The sequence below is a fragment of the Danio rerio genome, chromosome 12 (assembly GCF_052040795.2).
Source record: "Danio rerio strain M-AB ecotype USA chromosome 12, GRCz13ab, whole genome shotgun sequence".
Lineage (NCBI taxonomy): Eukaryota > Metazoa > Chordata > Actinopteri > Cypriniformes > Danionidae > Danio > Danio rerio.
Genome location: NC_141032.1, coordinates 6,123,536 through 6,143,664, shown reverse-complemented (window position 1 = coordinate 6,143,664; position 20,129 = coordinate 6,123,536). Strand labels below are relative to the sequence as shown.

Sequence of the window (20,129 nt, the reverse complement as noted above, 5' to 3'; positions counted from 1 at the left end):
ATAAAGCGCTATAGCTTTATCAAATGTGGCTGCTTAGAAGCAATGCCGATAAGGTTAAGGTGTCAGTTTATCATTTTCAATGGAGACGCAGATACACCTAGTTGAAAAGCATTTGAACTTTTCCGAATGCCCCAAGCGCTATAATGAAGCAATCTGCTTCACACTTTATATGGAATATACACATTTGCATATACATAATTGGCAGTCCAATTACCTCAGACAAATACAAAGTACGTGCTTGCACTTGTCACTTTAGGTCAACACACGCGAAAATGAGTTCCATATAGCAGCAGTAAAGAGATTGTGAATAAAAAAGTCATCAGAGTGGCTTTTTGGTTTCTCTTCTTGTGCATCCCAGTCACTAGCTCCCCATCTGAAAGGTTTTTTTTAGCATAGGGTTAATGCAGTCATCCAACTGACTACATGTCAGTAATGTTGCAGTGTGTATTTGAATAATGATGGCTGGTTCCTTTACTTGAAAGCACAGTTCTGATTATCATAATTTGTTTTGTTTACAAAGTTCGAGGTTTACTGTATCATTATTATTCACACCTTACAGATGTTGATCTACCTTTACCTTTGCTCACACTTTGTAACATTTTATTTATCAAGTTTAATATTCTCTTATGTTTATTTTATAAACAATATTTTAACAAAATGTTTATTTTATTATAAGGAGATCAGATATTTAGTTTAAATATTTTTGTTTTTAACTATCAAAACTATTTGCCTTAGTAAATGTTGGTAAAATAAAATAAAGTGGTTAAATAAAAAATCCTTAAAAAAAATTAAAAATAAATAAATATATATATAAATATAAAATATATATTTAAAAAATATTTCTAAATGTATTGTTAAAAGTTATTTAATAATTATTGATAATTGAATAATATGAAACATGATATCGTGATAAATTTTTTTGCAATACCGCCCAGCCCTATTTTGCAACCGACATCAAACAACCGATATCATAACAGGCTTAGAATTAGTTACTAATAACTTTATCTAATTAACTAATTACTAATAGATTTATTGGTTAAAGTTATTTAATATAAATGTAGTTAACCTGCAGTTATATTAATCCAACGTTATAATAATACATAGAAACCAAGGTTTAATCAATAATGCCATTAGTGTCCATCATCAAGCGTGATCCACACTGTTTAGTCTTTACCAATTAATTCTTAAAATGATAGTCCACCCTCAAATGAAACTTCTGTCATCATTTCCACATCCTCCAATGCTTCCTAACCAGTTTGAGTTTCTTTCCTCTGTTGAACACAAAAGAAAGAGATACTGGAGAATGCTGAAAAAAACAGCCATTGACTTCCATAGTATTTTATGTTCTTACTATGGATGTCAGTCGCTATTAGAAATCGTTTTTCCCAAACATTCTTCAGAATATTATAACAAGAAGCACTAGAATTAGTTAATGGTAAGGAAATGTACATTTTTAGGGTTAACTATTCCTTTAACATATTTTTTGCTGGTTTATTTGCGTTTATAAATGTTTATTTTCAGTTTTTGAGTTTCAACAATACATTGACATTTTGTAGACGTACCAGGAGTCAGATCATACTTATCTGCACACATAATATAAACAAGATGCTATTTCTTGCTATTTAAACTGAACGTAAACAATATCTACTTCTGTTTATACTGAGTGTTTACAGCATCTACTTTCCTTAACACTTGATGTAAACAGCCATTGCCTTCAAGGAATATCTGAAATGGCACTTTTCCACGAGCTCAGACTGTGAGATCTAGTAATAGATTCGAGTGTTTACAGTTTTGATCTTACTTGTGCGATCATGGCTGGCGTGGCATCCACTTGTGTGGCATCAGGGTACGGATTGACGAGATCCATGATACCAGACCATGTTTGAGCCCACATGTTTCCTGAGATAAACCAAAACCATGCAAAAAGATCAGCCAACTAAAATGCAGGATGTCAGGGAGTATGGTGTATCTCTGACCACTGGCATTTGAGGAAACCACAGCGAGAGGAATTCCAAGCCATTTAATCTCCAGTCATGTGGAATCATTGCGCACACACATACACACAAGTGCACACAATTTCCCACACGCGCATATCCAAATGCAGTCACTAAAGTATACACACACACACACATGCACGCACACACACACAGTCACGCTTGATGATGATTTTGAAAGCAAATTATATCCTGTCGATTGCTTTGGAGTTGCCGCAAACAGCTACAGAATATCAATGCAAACCCTCATGAAAAATGAAGGGAGTGTGAATTGTACTTTTTAATAGACACCATTTTGAAAATTTTGTTTTGCTTTTTATGATTTTCTCCACTTTTCAAAGTCTAGTTGATTCTGTGAAAAAAGGTTTGCGGGTAAGGAATTATTAAAAGATTACAGCTGAAAGATTCAAAGTATATATTGTATTGTATTCTTATTTGCTTATGTGTTTGTTCCAGTTGTGTAGCAATTGCTTTTAGCATTCAGAATGATCTAATCTTCTAAATGACGTAAAAAAACAAACACTTATTCACTGATTCACTTTCCGTTGGCTTATTCCCTTCCTTATCAAGGGTCTCCACAGTGGAATGAACCACCAATTGTAAAAAAAGATGCAATTAATATTATTAGTTATAGGCAGGGCTTCACATTAACACCCCCAAATGCTAGATACTTTTCCTAGATCAGATGGCATGGCAGCTTATTGGTTAGCACTATTGCCTCACAGCAATATTTTTATTTAGCAATATCACCCCTCTTGCCCTTCAAACAGGAGGGAGCCTCGGGCTCGAGGATCTTCTGAGCTTAGAGCTCTCTCCTGGAACAGCATGCCAAACACGCTTTATTATCAATCATCAGCTAAGTGTGGATCTCCAAGCACAAACAAGCTCCTTTGTTTAGCACTTCTTGTGTGTACTGCCTCTTTCTGTTGAATCACTGAATGCCTTCTCAATTGTAAGTTTGCTTTGGACTAAAGCATCTGCGAAATGACCAAATGTAAATGTAATTAATTGAAAGCTTGCACAAAATTTTCTTTCGCCCCCAAAATGAACAAACTTCTTTTAGTCTTATCAAAAGACGTCACTTTAAAAAAAACAGTTATATTTTCTTGAGGGATTGCTTTAGATTTTCCACAAAATATCACCAGCTCTCATAAAGTAGATAGGAACCTTTTCTAAATTCTGAAGTCTGTCCATTCTGATTGGTAAACATTACTGCTTGTTAGATTAGATGATATTTTTAAACATGTTTTAGGACATTTTCTAATCAAAGCATTGTATAATTCAGTACCGATCATGTTTTTATGAATATTGCATCTCTCACCAAGCAGATGTGCAGGAATCGGCCCTTTCAGGTTGATGCGTTCTGGTCCATATTTCTTGTACAGTGCCCTGCGCACATAAGCATGAACGCTGAGGTAGAGCGGTTCTAGATCTTTCCACAAGGCCTCCAGATCCTGTTCAAAGGTGGGAGTCTCATACAGAGAGCGCCAGAATGCTCCGTTATCAGTGTGACCTGATAATCCACAAACAGTCAGCATTAAAGATTCATTCATTAGCTATACTTTTTTTGACTGCTTTAGTCCCCTTAAAAAAAAAGAAAGTTGGCACACTTTTAAAAATGTAGGTGAAAAACTTCAAATTCACCTGTCAAATTCAAATGTAAATAGCTGTCTGTGTTACACAAGTTCTTTATTATGGCTGTCAATTAATTAATTACACTATATTGCAATTTAATAATCTAAGGTAAAATTTAATTAAACTTTCTCCAAAATAACACTAATTATTATGTTAAATGCAGTACGTTATTTAGACATGTACAAAAAAAAAAAGGAAATTGAAACTGCTTGGAGGTGGTGGTAAATGTCTCGTGAGTTAGTTGTCATTTGTTTATGATTGTGATTTAAAATGTAAACAAATAGGGAAAAACGGCAATTGAAATGCTGTATATTGACCAGAGACACACTTTGGTTTTGTGGATATTATTTCTTTAGCAAAACTTAGCACAAACAGATTAACTTCTTATTGACTCTTGTTTTAGGCTCATTAAACTGCGTTCAGTATGACTCCATCACACAGTGAGGTGTTTTTCTGCATTATGTTTGACAGTCTATGAAATGTAATATGGCTTATAAAGATGGGGGTGAGATAGTTGGGTTTTATTTTCTTGTTTGTATTTTAGACATTTTTTTTTATCAGGATAGGACTATAGAAACTCATTCCTGCCACTGAGAAAAAAAAAAGATTATTGCAACTTTTTATTTCAGAATTGTGCTGTGCAAACTCGAAAATGTGAGTTATTAAGTTAGAATTGGAAGATATAAACTCACAGTTCTTGGTCAGAATACACAAAGTCAGAAATCTGAGATGAAAAAGTTAAAAATGCAAGTTATAAAGCCAGAAGTTTGAGAAATAAAGTTGCAGTTGAGTGATATGAACACAATTCTGAGAAATGAAGTTCAAAGTTTCTGTGAAAAAGTCACAATTGCGTATCAAAGTCAGAATTTTGACTGTATCTCACAATTTTGAGAAATAGTCACCATTGGGTGATATAAAGTCACAAAAAAGTGGCAATTGCGTGATATAAAGTTGGAATTCTGAGAAAAAAGTTGGAATTGCAAGTTTTAAAGTCAGATGTCTGAGAAATAAAGTCACAATTGTGTGATATAAACTCACAATTCTAAGAAATAAAGTCAGAATTCAGAGAAATAAAGTTGCAATTGCGTGATATAACATCATAATTGCAAGAAAAAAAGAGACTAAAATTGCTGTATTATATTAGGAGAGACTGAAACTAGAAGGCACCCGAAGTGCAATATGTTGACATGCTGCTCATATGAAATTGTAGCACATTTTTTTCCCCATAACTAATGAAGTAAACATGTTAAATCAACATCCAGAAATTGCTTTATTATCAGCCACTGACCATTGCTTTTAGCAGCGGAGTTGGCGAGCTCCACATATCTCTTGTAGCTGTCTCGGATTTCTCTGCCAGAGGCGTTTCGCCAACCCTGCCAGGCAAACAGCAGCTCGTCATAATCCCGCGACTCAGCCATGATCTTATTCAGATCTGGAAAATAAAATACGAACACATTGAATGCAGAGCAGAAAGCGGTTGTATGTCAGTAAGACAGGCTGCTGTATGAAAAACAGTCAGTGTAAGCACTTTTATTATTCACTGTTGAACAGTTTACAGATGGGTTTATGGTCTACAAGTGGGGTTTTGCACAGCACGTACATAACAGCATATAAAACCTTTATTATTTCCATGATTTTACAGTGTATTGTAAATAGTGAATAAAAATAATTTTTTTGACAAAATGTGTGTGTATATTATGTACCATATATACGTATACACACATCAATGCATATATTAAAGAAAATGTGTATTTATATTTAAATAAAAAAGCATATGTAATACAAATTATAATTTAAATATCTATAACAAATTTGTTTTGTATAGTTGTGTATCTATGTACAATTCAAGTCAAAATTATTAGCCCCCCTTTAATTTTTTTTTTATTTTTTAAATATTTCTCAAATGATGTTTTACAAAGCAAGGAAATTTTCATAGTATGTTGGATAATATTTTTTCTTCTAGAGAAAGTCCTTTTTGTTTTGTTTCGGCTAGAATTAAAGCCGTTTTTAATTTTTTAAACATCATTTAAAGGTCAAAATTATTAGCCCCTTTAAGCTAATTTTTTTTTTCTATAGTCTACAGAACAAACCGTCGTTATACAAAAACTTGTCTAATTACCCTAACCTGTCTAGTTAACCTAATTAGGTTAATTAGGATAATAATTCTGACTTCAACTGTATGTGTGTGTATCTCATATACATAATAAATATATATAATAAACATGTCAAAACAAACTTTTATTTTGGATGCGATTAGTTGTGAGTAATCTTTGCCCTCCACTAATTCTAAACAACCACAGCAACAAAAAGTGCAATAAACAATAATATTATTTAAAATGCTAACAATTAATTTACATTTTAATAAATGTAATTAAGTTACTACTGTATGATAAACTTAATATGGGACAATTAAGAACATTATTTAATTTTTATTTTTTTATTTTTCAATTGTATTAATAGTTCATATCCGGAATAAATATAATAACTCATATATGATGATTAATCTTTACTTTGTCACCATTGAAATTTTTCAAGCCGCAATTTTTCCAGTAGTTTTGCCTATAGGAATGTATTATTCTTAATGACAATGAAACAATATTTTGCCTTTATTTTGAAATTAAGTATTACTGTGGCATTACAAACAGTGGGTTTAAAAGGATTTATTTAACATAAAAATTATTGCACATATAGGCTAAGACTGCAAGTGCCAATCATTAATTGTGAATCATCAAAGAAGAAAATTTGAGAAAGTTGTTTATTTAACTCACCTGGATCCAGAGGCAGACAGTTTGATTTGTCCTTGCAGACCGTCGCTACACTGTACAGGGTCTCCATGGATGCTAGTAAATTATTGTACTGTGAACATGAAAAAACATGACAATAAGGTAATTTTTCATTTTTTTTAAATAAAGAGTCCTACCTACGGCATCTGGGAGCAACTGCTAATCACCACTAAAATCCAATAAATCCAAACTAAATCTAAAAAAAAAAAAAAAAACGTCTGCAGTATTGCTCATAGTGGAGTAAAATATTTATCAGTGTTCGATACATTTGTTAACAACTTTGATTATATTGTTTAATGAGTTAAAGAATATACAATTATAGATTTTTCTTTTTATTAATCAAAAAAGTCTTTAAAAATAGTGTAGCTGGGTTTCTCCAAAGGCATGAAATTGTTTTCAACATTAATAATTGGTAACACTTTATTTTGATGGTCCATTTGAGTATTAGTAGACTGTCTGCTTAATATCTGTTGATACTGCTCCTTCAACAGACGAGTAAATGTCAACTTACACTTACAACCCTAACCTATCAATCTACTTATAATCCAGTGAGAATTAGTTGGCATGTGGATGCAATGTAACTTTAATTCAACAAACGGACCATCAAAAAAAAGTGTGACATAATAACAATATTTCTAATAAAAGTTCCTTATTACTATCAAGTGGTTCCATAAACTAGAACATACATTCTGACATACTCAAATGCTTCTTCTTCATCACTGCAAAATGCAAAATTGTTACAGATTTAAGATATTCATCCTTTAAATTAAAGGTTCCAAAAAGGGGGGGTTGCAGTGATACCATAGAAGAACCATTTTGGGTTGCAAAGAATCATTCATTGAACACAAAAAAAACATCCGTAACTTAGCTGTTTTCCGTAATTTGTCATTCATGTTTTTAAATTTTTTATGCTTTTGTATTGCATTATAGGACCTTGATCTTTCTTTGAACAACTTTTAACTTGAAAATTTGGACTTTTGTTTACATTTTTAATAGTTTAAAGTGATATATTGTCTAGGTTGGTGTTGTATATTACGCTTAAACACCAAACACCAGTAATAAACTGCCAGTACATTTCCTGTTATTTTACTGACTTATTTCTTGATATATTATTGTTTCTTATGCATTATATTATTTCAAACTACTAAAATTTCAATAAAAGTCACTTTGTTAAACTGTTGAGTTGAATTAAAACATCGAAATTCCACAGAGCAGAGATCAACATCCCATAATGCAATTCACAACCATTACTAAACTAAAAACACTTTCAAGAGTTCACACTTAGCTGATGATTGGTAATAAGCTAGTTTGGCATGCTGTCCTGGGAGAGAGCCCCGAGCTCATGAGAGCCTCGAGCCTGGGGCTCCCTCCCGTTGCAGGGTGAGAGGGGAGTTTGAGCTCGGCTAGATCTCGAGAACCCCCCACCCTGCTGCGTGAGGGTTGCTAAGGTGATGCGTTACTGACAGAATTGAATCGAATTTGGTGCTAATTTGGTTTAGTCAATTTACTTAAGTATCGTGTTTTTGGGAGAGTGGGAGGAAACCGGAGGACCTCGGGAAAACCCACGCAAGCACGGGGAGAACATGAACTCCACACGAAAATGCTGACCGTTTGGGTAGATGCCCGAACCGGAGGCATTTTGCTGTGAGGCCACAGTGCTAGCCACTGGGCCGCCGTGCTGCCCTGTAGACAAAAGAGGAGGCGAAGGGGTGGAAGGGGGGATTCGTCAAGACGAAGATGACTAAAGGTAAGATGTTTGGTTATTTATACTTGGTTAGGAATTGTCTGATTGGTGGTTCGTACATTAGCTTGACTCGGGGCCAGCCGTGTCAATCATAAGCACGTGATCCTCTCGAAATTAGTTTATGAATAAACTTCACTTCTCTAAATCGCACAATATGAAAACTTTTAATTAACAGATTTTTTTTTTTTACAGTGAACAGCCATTTAAAGAATCATTTGTTCTTTGAATGTGGAAAACATTTGACAAACTAATGCCAATTAAGATAAATTTAGAGTGCTGAGTTTTAAATCAGTTCATTATAAGGCTCATAATCAGCTCATAATAATGAAACACAGATTATTTTAATCCTCAATATGTTTAAATATAAAGCCTCAATAAATTAATAAAAATGAGCAAAAATCATTCTCATGTTTCCCGGATCCCTCAGGTAAAATATAATAAATCCAAACTAAATCTAAAAAACCCATTTGCGCAATTGCTCTTTCCTAACATATTTGTCAGCTGATATTTAACATATTTGTCAGCTGATGTACGTAAAGCATTAAACATCTGTCCATCCTACCTCCACGAGATCTTCTGCAGAAAGCGCAGCCCTCTCGAGATCACTCAGTTTGCTCAGGATCCTCTTCACAGACTCGTCCTGGAAGTCACTGGTGTCGTATTTACGGGCCTCTAGTCCATAGATCTTGGTGTGATTGGCCATCTCCAAGTTTTTTTGCAGCTAAAGCCAAAGATTACAGCATGAGACTCTGAGAAATAGCAGTGGTGTACAGTAGATTGCAGTATAGGCCTCACCATGTTGTCCTTGTGGGCTTCGGTGATGTCAGTGTTGTAGGTCCAGGAGGACTCGGTGTAAGCGTTCCAGACCTCCTCGGCTGTGCTGTTGTATTCATCTAAAAACTGCTTGGCCTGCATCTCGTCTGTTATTTTACCTGAGGGATTCGGGAAACATGAGAACGAGTTCTGAGCTGTTTCTGAGGAGGCTTTGGGGGCCTTTTATAAGGCAGGAGTACTATACAATTGCAAAAAAAAAAAAAAAAAAATAAATCAATCCTAACAATAATCATTCTCAAGCCAAAGATCCATTCCACACAAGGTTTTTTATGTTGTTCACCACAAAAAAAGTGGTTCTTTACAGTAAATGACTGTTCAATTATGGTTCTGTTTGGATTATTTAGTTGAAGTCAGAATTATTAGCAAGGAAATTTTCAAATTACAGGTATGTCTGATATTTTTTCCTCGGGAGAAAGTCTTATTTGCTTTATTTCGGCTAGAATAAAAGCTGTTTTTAGTTTTAAACACCATTTTAGTACAAAGTTATTAGCCCCTTTAAGTTTTTTTTTTTTTTTTTAATAGTGTACAGAACAAACCATCGTTATACATTAATTTGCCTAATTACCCTAACCTGCCTAGTTAACCTAATTAACCTAGTTAAGCCTTTAAATGTCACTTTAAGCTGTATAGAAGAGCCTTGAAAAATTTCTACTCAAATATTATTTACTGTCATCGTGGCAAAGATAAAATAAATCAATTATTAGAGATGAGTTTTTAAAACTATTATGTTTAAAAATGTGCTGAAAAAGTCTTCTCTCCGTTAAGCATAATTTGGGAGAAAAAAAAAAACAGGGGGACTAATAATTCTGACTTCAACTGTATGTTTTTCTATGGCATAGGTCTTAAACTCGATACCTGGAGGGCTGCAGCTCTGCACAGTTTTGTTGAACCCTAATAAAAATAGCATTCACTCAAGTTCCTACCAATGTCTTCAGGGTAGCCCTCTGGTATTGGTGGCACCCAGTTAAAATCAGGCCAGCCAAGCGTCTCGCCGGTTTTCTCATTCTGTTCCCTCAGCCAGGTGGTAACTGGCAGAAAATAGCTCATCAGGGGGGTGGCGTCCATTTTGTCAGTGCCCAGCGCCTCTTGTAGCACCTGAGTCCAAGGTTCTGAAGAGCCAGCCTTCAAGACTTTCCTTTCAAACACAATATATAAACAACACTCAGCGTACAGACATTATGATGAAACTGTGGTCTCAGTCTATCTTTACCAGTTGCTGACAGTAACTAAGTGGGTTTCACTACTGTGCTTAAGTACAAAATTTAAGGATCTGTACTTCATCAGGCTATATCTTTTTCAGCAAACTTTTAATTCTACTTCACTACAATTTAAAACAATATATTGCACTTTTTACTTCACTTTTTACTCTATTTATTTTCTAAATGTAGTTGAGTAAAAAGTCAGTGGAGAGAATAGATTGTGGCGTTTAATATGTTAAAAAAAAAAGCTGAATTTTATCAGTTAGCCTGTTCAATTGGTTCACAAATTGCACTGACATCTGTTCTCCAGTCAGCAACTCACTGATTCAAATGATCCATTCAGAGTGAGTCTCTGGTAAACAGCTCACTGATTCAAATGATCCATTCAAAGTGAGTCTCTGGTAAATAGCTCACTGATTGAAATTATCTGTTCGAAGTGAGTCTCTAGTAAACAGCTCATTGATTCAAATGATCCCTTCAGAATGACTATCCAGTTAACAATCCACTGATTCAAATGATCCATTCAGAGTGAATTTCTGGTAAACAGCTCACTGATTCAAATTATTTGTTCAGAATGAGTCTCCAGTTAGCAACTCACTGATTCAAATGATCCATTCAGAATGAGTCTCTGGTAAACAACTCACTTATTTAAATGATCCATTCAGAGTGAGTCTCCAGTTAACAACTCACTGATTCTAATGATTTATTCAGAGTGAGTCTCCAGTAAACAGCTCACTGATTCAAATGATTCGGTCAGAGTGAGTCAGAGAATTGTATATATTACTTTTATAATAGAGTTTAGAATTGTATTAATTCTATCTACTTTTACTCAAGTGGCTGATTTGTGTCCTTCATCCACCACTGATCTTTAAACTGAGTACATACTCTAGAACAGCTCCAGCTTCACGTGATTTGTAGATGTCACATTTGTGCAGAGGTCCAGTATGTCCAGCCTCTTTGCATAATTTCTCATGGAACTGGAACTGCAGAATGAAGCTCACAAAGTATCTGAAAAAAAGGCAAGATACTGCAGGTAAAGAGGGTAAAAAGGCACAAAAAAACATTTAATCAAAACTGCAAATGAGTCATTAATAAAATATGCTAGTCTTCATACATTTCAAACACTAAAATCTAATCATTGAATTAAATCAGGTTGAAAGTTCTTTGATTTTTTTTATATGATAGTCCACATTTTTTTCTTGGGCTAATTCTGAAAAAACTGCAAAAACAGTTAGAAATAATATTTTGTAAAATGTTTTTGGTAAATTATGTATGAACAAATCCCTCACCTTAAATTTGGAAAAATCTTTTATGTCTGGATCATTTTGTTTGATTATTGGTTGCTTTTAAGCACATAAGAAGCTTACCTTATGTACGGTGTATTTCCAGGGATGTGATATTTCCCTCCAGCATCAAAATGCTCTTCTGTACGTCTGGTTGGTGGACAGATGCCTTGGTATTTTGTTCTATAATAAAAGAAAAATATATACTTTTGACATTTTTGAAAATGCTTCAGATTTTGATTTAAAATTATTTGTAGCATAGAATTATATTTTTGGAATAATAAATATTTTGGAATAATAATTAACTTCAATTAAATGGGTTTTCCATCTTTTATCGGTATAGGATAAGGGAGAACAGACAGAAAAGCATTGGGAGCTGAGGAAAAGCATTGGGAACAGGATTGGCAAAGGACCGTGAGCCAGGAAGCAAACTCGGGTCGTCATGAGCACCATGGTGCTACATATCGGCATACTTAGCCACTAGACTATTCTCAAATGAGCCTACACTCAAAAGGATTCTAACATGAAAATTTGGTCACACTTTACAATAGGGTTCATTAGTTAATGTTACTTAATGCATTTACTAACATGAACAAACAATGAACAATACATTTACTACAGTATTTGTTCATGTTAGTTAAAATTGGTTAATGAAAATACAGTTGTTCATTGTGAGTTCATGTTAACTCAGTGCGTTAACTAATGTTAATAATGCATTAGTAAATGTTCAATTATGATTAATAAATGCTGTACAGGTGTTGTTCATGACTAGTTCATGTTAGTAAATGCATTAACTAATGAACCTTATTGTAAAGTGTTACCGATAATTTATATTTTTCTACATGAAAAGAAAGAGTAATTGCTTGAGACATAAAAAATATGTTGCGTTTTTTTGTAGAACTAAATTTTGTTTTTTTGCGATTTATTCCCATGCAACAATAAGGATTACCCGATGGCCCAGGGCCAGCGTGAAAGATGATCGGGACAGTAGACTGGATTGTGACTGACCCATATCGGCCAGTAACGAGGAGCATGTTTTTTTTTTTTTCGTAACCTGGTAACAACCAGTACAGTGAAGAGTTGTCATCAGTTTGGCTAGCCATTTTATAAAAATAATTTAGAATTGCAATTAACTACCAGCACATTTTCCAAACTGCTCTTTCGTTTGCATAAAATCTTGAATTTTGCTCATTATACTTATATTAACATTTTTAAAATGTTTAAATTCTAGATTCACAGAGATTATTTTGCCACATTATTTAAAATATGTGGCTAAGAAATAGCCATTAACCTTTTTTCTTTTTTTGGTGGAGCCAGTGAAAACTTTGGCAGGGCAAAAAAAAATCTCAGCCACTGGCCCGATCGGCCCAGAAGAAAAAATCCTTAGCGCTGAACCCTGCCATGTTTCAAAGTTGAATTTTTAGGAGCATTAATTCAGTGTAATATGATTCTTCAGAAATTGTTTTAATATTTTTAATTCATGCATCAAGAAACTCTTTCTTAGTTTTATTTTGAAAAAAGGCATTTGTTTGATACTGTTAAAATCATAATAATATAAAGACTGTAATTTGAAATTCTTATATTGTGTAAAATTGTGAATTGTAAACATTTTATTGTTGCTTTTGATCAATTTTAGACATCCTTATGGAAGTAAAGAACAAAGTAATTAATTACATCTGTCAGGTTGGGGATAATGTATAGAAATGAGCAAAAATAGTTTTGACAGCTTTATTATTGAAATCATTTTTGCAATATATTTTCTAATCATAAAATTATTATTAATTATTATTATTAGCCCCACTGAATTATTAGCCCCCCTATATATTTTTCCAAATTTATGTTTAACGGAAAGAAGATTTTTATCAACACCTTTCTAAACATAATAGTTTTAATAACACATTTCTTTTAAATTTGCCATAATGAGAGTACATCATTATTCAAGATACTAGTATTCAAGTTTTATCTAGGTTAGTTAGGGTAATTAGGCAATTGCTGTATAGTGATGGCTTGTTTTGTAGACTATTGGAAAAAAAGGATTTGCTTGAGGGGGCTAATATTATTGACTTAGAAATGGTTAATAAAAAGTTCCCTAGCTGAAATAAAACAAATAAGACTTTCTCCAGAAGAAAAAAATATTATAGGAAATACTGTGAAAAAGTCCTTGCTCTGTTAAGCATCATTTAGGAAATACTTAAAAAAGAAAAAAAATATTTACAGGAGGGCTAATAATTCTGACTTCAACTGTATATGTTTATTTTTTTACCTGAGGTACCACCAATCTGCATTGTAGCGGTCAGGCGGTGTCTCTCCACTGAACACACTCCATCGCCACTGGTCAATAAGGTACCCAAAAGGAAGGAAGGCGATCTTTTCCAAGGCCATCTTCAACAGGTAATTGATGTCACTCTCTGTGGAATTTCATAAACTTCTTCAGCTTATCAGAAGTTTACACTGGCAGTATAATTTGACATGTCTCTCACTCACCAGCGTCATCGGTTAGTTGGTCCAGGAGGTCAATGCTGTGGAGATGTTTGGGAGTGGACACAGAAAGAGAGAGAACGTCCCCGATGGCCTCATGGAAGCCAGGATTGGCTCCTCTTCTGAAGCTCACTGGCTGATCTTTGTACTGGAGGTAATATTCCACATGCCCCATCTCATGATGCACTGTGAACAGCTGTTCCATGGTCACAGTCGTGCACTGCTTGATTCTGTCAAAGAAAAAAAAATGCGTAGTTACTGGTTGCGATTATAAGCATGAGAGTCACTTTTTTATATGAAAATAATTCTATAATCTGTGCCTATTATTTTAAAACACAGCAAGCAATTAAAACCACGTAAAAGTTTAAAGTTACTACAAAATTAAAATTTATCATTGCAACATTTATTATAATAAGTACATTTTAGGTTGTTGTACATTATTATTTATTTATTTAATAAATTGCTGGGCTGAAACAAGTCAAAAACCCAGAATGCACTAAACGGAGAACAAAAATTACTTTTAAATTAGTTTTTTATACAACTAATAAAAGCAAAACTATGGAATCATCTCACAGGGATTTATTTCAAATATTTTACTCAAGTTATAATTTGATTAAATGTCGTATTTTCGTTTTTGAAACATTATTTTTGGGTGAACTGTCCATTCAAATCATTCATAATTTCTTGTGTAGCTTGTAAACCTTGCTCCATCTGAAAGCATGTGCAAGAGATTTATGGATTACAGAGCTAGCTTTACTGCCAAAATGTGCAAAATCCCCTTTGATTAATTGATCAGTCCTACACTAGATGTGAGTCACATTTTTTTTTTTTTTTTATTTATTAAAAAGAAGTCTGGCCTGAAACAGAATCCAAAAATTTAGAATGTACTTAACAGAGAACCAAAAATGAATTTTAAATACATTTTTGTACAAGTAAATAAAAGCAAAACTATCACCAAAAGAATCATCTCATAATTATTCTTTTCTAACATTCGCCTGAAGTTATGATTTGAGTTTGGATTAAAAACGTGTTATTAAATGCCTTTAAAAAAAAAAAAAAAAACTAACATTTTTTTGGGGTGAACTATCTCTTTAAATTGTCCATAATTTCTTGCGTAGCTTGTCACTGAGATATAGCTCTGTCCAGTACATGCTGCTCCATCTGAAAACATGTGCTGGAGATTTACTGCTGATTAAAGAGCCAGCTTTACTGCCAAATGTGCATTAAAAATCCCCTTGGATTAATTGTTCAGCCTTACTGTGGATGTGTAACTTTTTTCATATGAAAATAATTGTACAATCCGTGCCTATTATTAGCCAAAAGCCAAAAACCCAGAATGCGCTTAACAAAGAACCAAAAATCACTTTTAAGTTAGTTTTTTATACAACTAATAAAATCAAAACTATGGAATCATCTCACACAATGATTTATTTATAACATTCAACTGAAGTTATGGTTTGAGTTTGGAGTAACTCCTTATTAAACATAGTAACATGGTATTAAACGCTGTGTTTAAATTTTTCATCATTTTGGGGTGAACTATCCCTTTAAAGTGTCAATAATTTCTAGTGTATTCTTGTCACTGAAATATAGCTCAGCCTAGTAAATGCTGCTCCATCTGAAAGCATGTGCTGGAGATTTACTATTGATTAGAGCTGGCTTCACTGCTAAAATGTGCATGAAGAAATCACCTTTGATTAAACGTTCTGCATGAATACACAAGCATCAGAAACCCCTACCATTATCTAAAGCGCATCATTTCTACAATCTGAGCTACTTTACATTGATATGATTCATGTACCTGAAGTCTTTGCGGTTGTAAAAGTCCCAGGCAGAAGCATGACACACCACCTCTCTTCCATCAGTGGGTTTCTCCAGCATGGACTTGTCCCAAAACTCAGGAGGCATTTCCAGCAAACCCAAAGAGGTGAAAAACTCCTCTGCTACCCGGAACATGTGCGTTGCATTATAACCCTATGGGCACAAATCACTTTATTACTCTATACAGTGCTCAGCATGGTATTCATTCACTGAGAGACGGTACTGTTAGCTTACTTTAGCGATCATGGTATTGGTCACATCTACATTGGGTCTGTTAGGGAAAGGGATCATCATATTGTAGATGTTGTTCCATGTTTGTGACCACATGTTGCCTAATGAAAGCCAAACACAACACTGTTAGTATACTGAAATAAATTTTTTGGATTTACTAAATTTTTTTAAGGTAAGTGGTTGCAAACAGTAGCCCCTGTCACACATACAGACCTTTCTGGAAAATTACTGGTAAATTTGTTCTGGCTATTTTCCGGGAAGAGAAGTTGTAACATTACTAGTAATTTGCTGGAATGCTGCACTGTGTGAACGCAGAAGGAAGATTGCCGGAAAGAGTGCGTGCCTGTCTAGAGCGTGCTGACGTGAGACGTCTATTTTAGCCAGTCAGACCAGTCACTTCCGCGCGGTTTATGAAAATAAAAGCCTTTGAATATTTTTCCAAACACATTTACCTGCTAAATGTTAGTCAGATAACATTTCATTGCTCCTTCTTAATGACAACTGTGTAAATAATTATCGATAAGATGTTTATGATAAGCCGTTGTTTGTCATAACACGAACAATATGCATAATATTTTCACAATATTAAAAGACTTACCCAATAGATGAGCAGGGATGGGACCTTTAAGGTTGATGTATTTCGGACCATAGTAGTCGTAGAGCTTTCGGCGGACAAAAGCGTGCAGGTTTTGGTAGAGAGGTTCCAGCTGTTTAAACAGGTTCTCAAGGTCTTGCTTGAAGGTAGGAGACTCGTACCAAGAGCGCCAGTACTCGCCTGTGTCTTTAAAGCCTGAGGAGAACCAAGAAGAAGTGTTTTCAGTTCTTTCTCTCTCAAATCAAAGTGTCTTCTTTCCAAAGATGCTTAAACGGCAAATGCAGACCAAAATATTCAGCAACTGCTTCTGTTTTAGTTTGGGAAGGTCATTTTTGAGAAAGTGCCACTGATGATGAGGGAGAGGACAACACAGAAACAGTCACAGAAAGCTTTTTGGTCTTTTCCTAGACAAGACCTAGACAAGTTTGTTGTATATAACATTTTTTTAACACAGTACAATGTTTCTTTCTCATTACTTTTGCATCTATAACTCTTTTTTAGCATTACATTTCTAGATAGACCATAGTAAAACTCAAAGTGTCTTCTTTCTAATGAAACCCAACTTGTGTTTGTTTCTCACTAGGGTTACTATTTGGGTCACTGTGGTGGAACTTTTACTGTTGAGTTATGTAGGTAAATTACTCACCGTCCATTTGAGATGCCTTGTTGCTGATCTTTACAAACTCAGCGTAAAGAGATTTAAGAGGAACACCTGAGGAATTATGCCAGCCTTCCCAGGCATACAGGAGCCTCTTATAGCTTCTTGAGGTAGCCATGATTTCTTGGAGCTCTAAAAATACAACGAGAGTGTAAATACATATGAAAACGTGTCAATATTTTTAAGGTTAAAGTCAAATTTGTTTAAAAGCCACAAATGATGACCTTAGGCTGGCATTCTGAAACTTGTTACAAGCAAACGTTTTGTGCAGCAATATTGAAAATAACCAATAACTGATCTCAGGCAGTTCAGATTTGCTTCTTTCATTCTGGAGACAATAGCTCCATTAACAGAGTCTCCACGGTGGATTTAAAAGTCTTAATCTGTCTTACATTTCCAGAACAAAATTGTAGGCATTAAAACAAATTAACTAAAGTTACTAAAATATGGTGTAGATCTTAAATCATTTTAAACAGGTCTTAATTTTCTATTGTCCATATAAATCTATCCAATCGGGGAAACCAACAATCCATCTTAAAAAAAAAGTTTAACAAAAGTTATATTTATTAAATCTGTTTATCAATTTGGTTTAATCATCTTCTTTACAATAACATTTGTTTATAAGCTAGTCATGTATTTATAGCTACCTGCTGAGGATGCTAGCATGGACGCACTGTTGTGCAAACTTTTAGTTTATTAGCCTTTTTACAACCATTTTTTTTAAGGAAAAGTACACACTTATTAATTGTTAAGTTTGATCTTGAAACTTTACAGACGTTTAACTTTCACAAATATCTTTAGCAGACGCTACATGAAAGATTTGAAAAAAAAAACACTTTAATGTGACTAAACTAATTTAAACTATTTAGTTTTAGATTTAGGTTTTGCTAAGTTTTACAAATGAGCCCTAGAAGAAAACACAAGCTTGAACTGTGCTGTTAAAAAAATGCTTTGAACGCAAGCTTTTAGGGATACAAGATACAAAACCTATCATTAGATCTATGAAGCAGAGGTCTTGCATGTTGTTAAAAATGTATGTTGTGCTTTCAGTCAGATTGTCTGCCATTTGTTTTGAATTTTTTATTTATTTATTTATTTATTTATTTTTGTAGTATGTGCATTTAGAGATGGCAAACTGCTCACATCCGCTGCAGTTATAAGCAAGCATGGTTGCATGAATGAGACACTGTTAGAGCTAAAAGCCGGGTATACTTGTTTTTCCAAGTCTTGCATACTTGTTTTTCCATGTTCTGCTCCTACTCGTGCAGTCTTCGCATCTTTTTGAATGACAGAGACTGACACATTTGCAGTTTCAGTCTACACATTTTCAAAAACCACCTCATGACGGAGCAGATTTTGTGCCTTTACAGACAAATTACAATTTGGGATTAAAGGAAAACTCAGCTTTAAAAAAAAAAAATTGGCTCCCTTAGAGGTAAACAGTTGAGTTTTAGCATTTTGGAATCCATTCAGCTCTTCTCCAGGTCTTCAGGCACATTTAGCTTAGCTTAGCATAGATCATTGAAGCAGATAAGACCTTTAGCATCCCTTTTAAAAAAAAAGACCAAAGAGTTTTGATAATTCTCCTATTTAAGCTTGACCATTTAGTAGTTTTGTTGTGTATTAAGACTGACAGAAAAGTAGCTATTTTCTAGGTTGATATGGCTAGGAACTTCAGTATACCCTTATTCTAGTGTAATAATATTTTGCAGCCATACCATGATATTATGCTATTAAGCATGACATAATGATATTACGCAGACAGTTAGTCACATTGATTATATTGATGGATGTTAGCTATTTTTCAGGCACTGCATAATGCTAAGATGTATAATATGAATTTTATATGCTAAGCTAACCTAAAAGTGTTCCCACCAGACCCAGAGATCTGCTACATAGATGTAAAAAATGGTGCAACTTTGTTGAACTCTACGGTATTTATCAAACAAGTGGAGTGTTCCAGATAATGACAAACATATTTCTTCTATTCAGCAGATTTTTTGGATTCTGAATATGATATGAATTATCTCATTAGCTAATGCAAAACAGCTACATGTGACAGATATAGTGGTGCACTCTTCAGTTTTTGTGATGAGATAAACGCTTCAAATGCATATTAATCTAACTCTGCTAATTTTAACAATTTGTACACAAGTATGTTCGACAAGTCAGCATACTGTAGTTGTGTTAGCAAACTTTTAATACACTACATTCCAAAACAAAATATTATGCTTTTTACTTCACTATAATTCATGAATGTAGTGCAGCAAAGTCATTTTAAACTAGAGAAATCATCTTCTTCTCAAAGGCTCGTTAGTGGGGTTTAATTCATGAATGCACTAAACAATTAATTGGTGAAACACACTGTAAAATAAATAGATAAATAAACGATTAGCTACTTTACTCAGTGGGAAAAGCCGTTGTCTAAAATCTTAAGTTCATTGACTTGGAGAAAAAAAAGCCAGTAAACCCTTTGCCTTAACTTTCATAATAATACTTCAATTATAAGGTTGTCACCATCCTGCAGTTTGTCTCCATTCCCCTAGAGGTCCCCGTGTTTCCCCTCTGTCTTTGTTCTTCCTCATGTGTTCTTGTTTACTTAATTTTGATCACCTGTGACTTGTTTTAGCCAGTGTATTTAAGTTGTCACTTTGTCTGTGTTCCTCACTCGGTTTTTGAGTCATCTCTGGTGGACTTGCCTCGCGGTTCCCTTGATCTCCTGAGCTACGTCTAGTAAGAGTGTTTTATTTTCCTTGTTGCTGACTGCATTATTATCTGTTTGTTTTCTCCCTTCGTGGAGTTTTTCCTTTACATGTTTATTATACTGTTAGAATATTTTGTATACCTCATTCTGAGAAGATCCTAAGTTGTCTG

The 20,129-nt window shown here is 34.1% G+C and overlaps 1 protein-coding gene across 3 annotated transcripts in view; it reads right to left on the bottom strand.

Moving 5' to 3' along the window:
- Window positions 1-20,129, bottom strand: part of ace (angiotensin I converting enzyme (peptidyl-dipeptidase A) 1) — a 75,091-nt gene that overhangs the window by 37,303 nt on the left and 17,659 nt on the right. For 2 of the 3 annotated variants that reach the window (XR_015503819.1, XM_087275794.1), the window contains exons 4-18: window positions 17,244-17,387; window positions 16,601-16,792; window positions 16,006-16,103; window positions 15,752-15,924; window positions 13,957-14,180; window positions 13,736-13,880; window positions 11,557-11,655; window positions 11,075-11,197; window positions 9,914-10,125; window positions 8,952-9,088; window positions 8,719-8,877; window positions 6,398-6,485; window positions 4,918-5,061; window positions 3,316-3,507; window positions 1,802-1,899 (exon numbers count right to left, since the gene is read on the bottom strand). Coding sequence is in view for 1 of the 3 variants with exons in the window: in XM_087275794.1 (XP_087131920.1) it covers window positions 1,802-1,899; window positions 3,316-3,507; window positions 4,918-5,061; window positions 6,398-6,485; window positions 8,719-8,877; window positions 8,952-9,088; window positions 9,914-10,125; window positions 11,075-11,197; window positions 11,557-11,655; window positions 13,736-13,880; window positions 13,957-14,180; window positions 15,752-15,924; window positions 16,006-16,103; window positions 16,601-16,792; window positions 17,244-17,387 (2,228 nt within the window). In the remaining 2 variants the exon portion in view is untranslated. Of the gene's footprint in view, window positions 1-1,801; window positions 1,900-3,315; window positions 3,508-4,917; window positions 5,062-6,397; window positions 6,486-8,718; window positions 8,878-8,951; window positions 9,089-9,373; window positions 10,126-11,074; window positions 11,198-11,556; window positions 11,656-13,735; window positions 13,881-13,956; window positions 14,181-15,751; window positions 15,925-16,005; window positions 16,104-16,600; window positions 16,793-17,243; window positions 17,388-20,129 lie in introns of all 3 variants that reach the window. The other variant, XR_015503820.1, reaches the window with a different exon arrangement.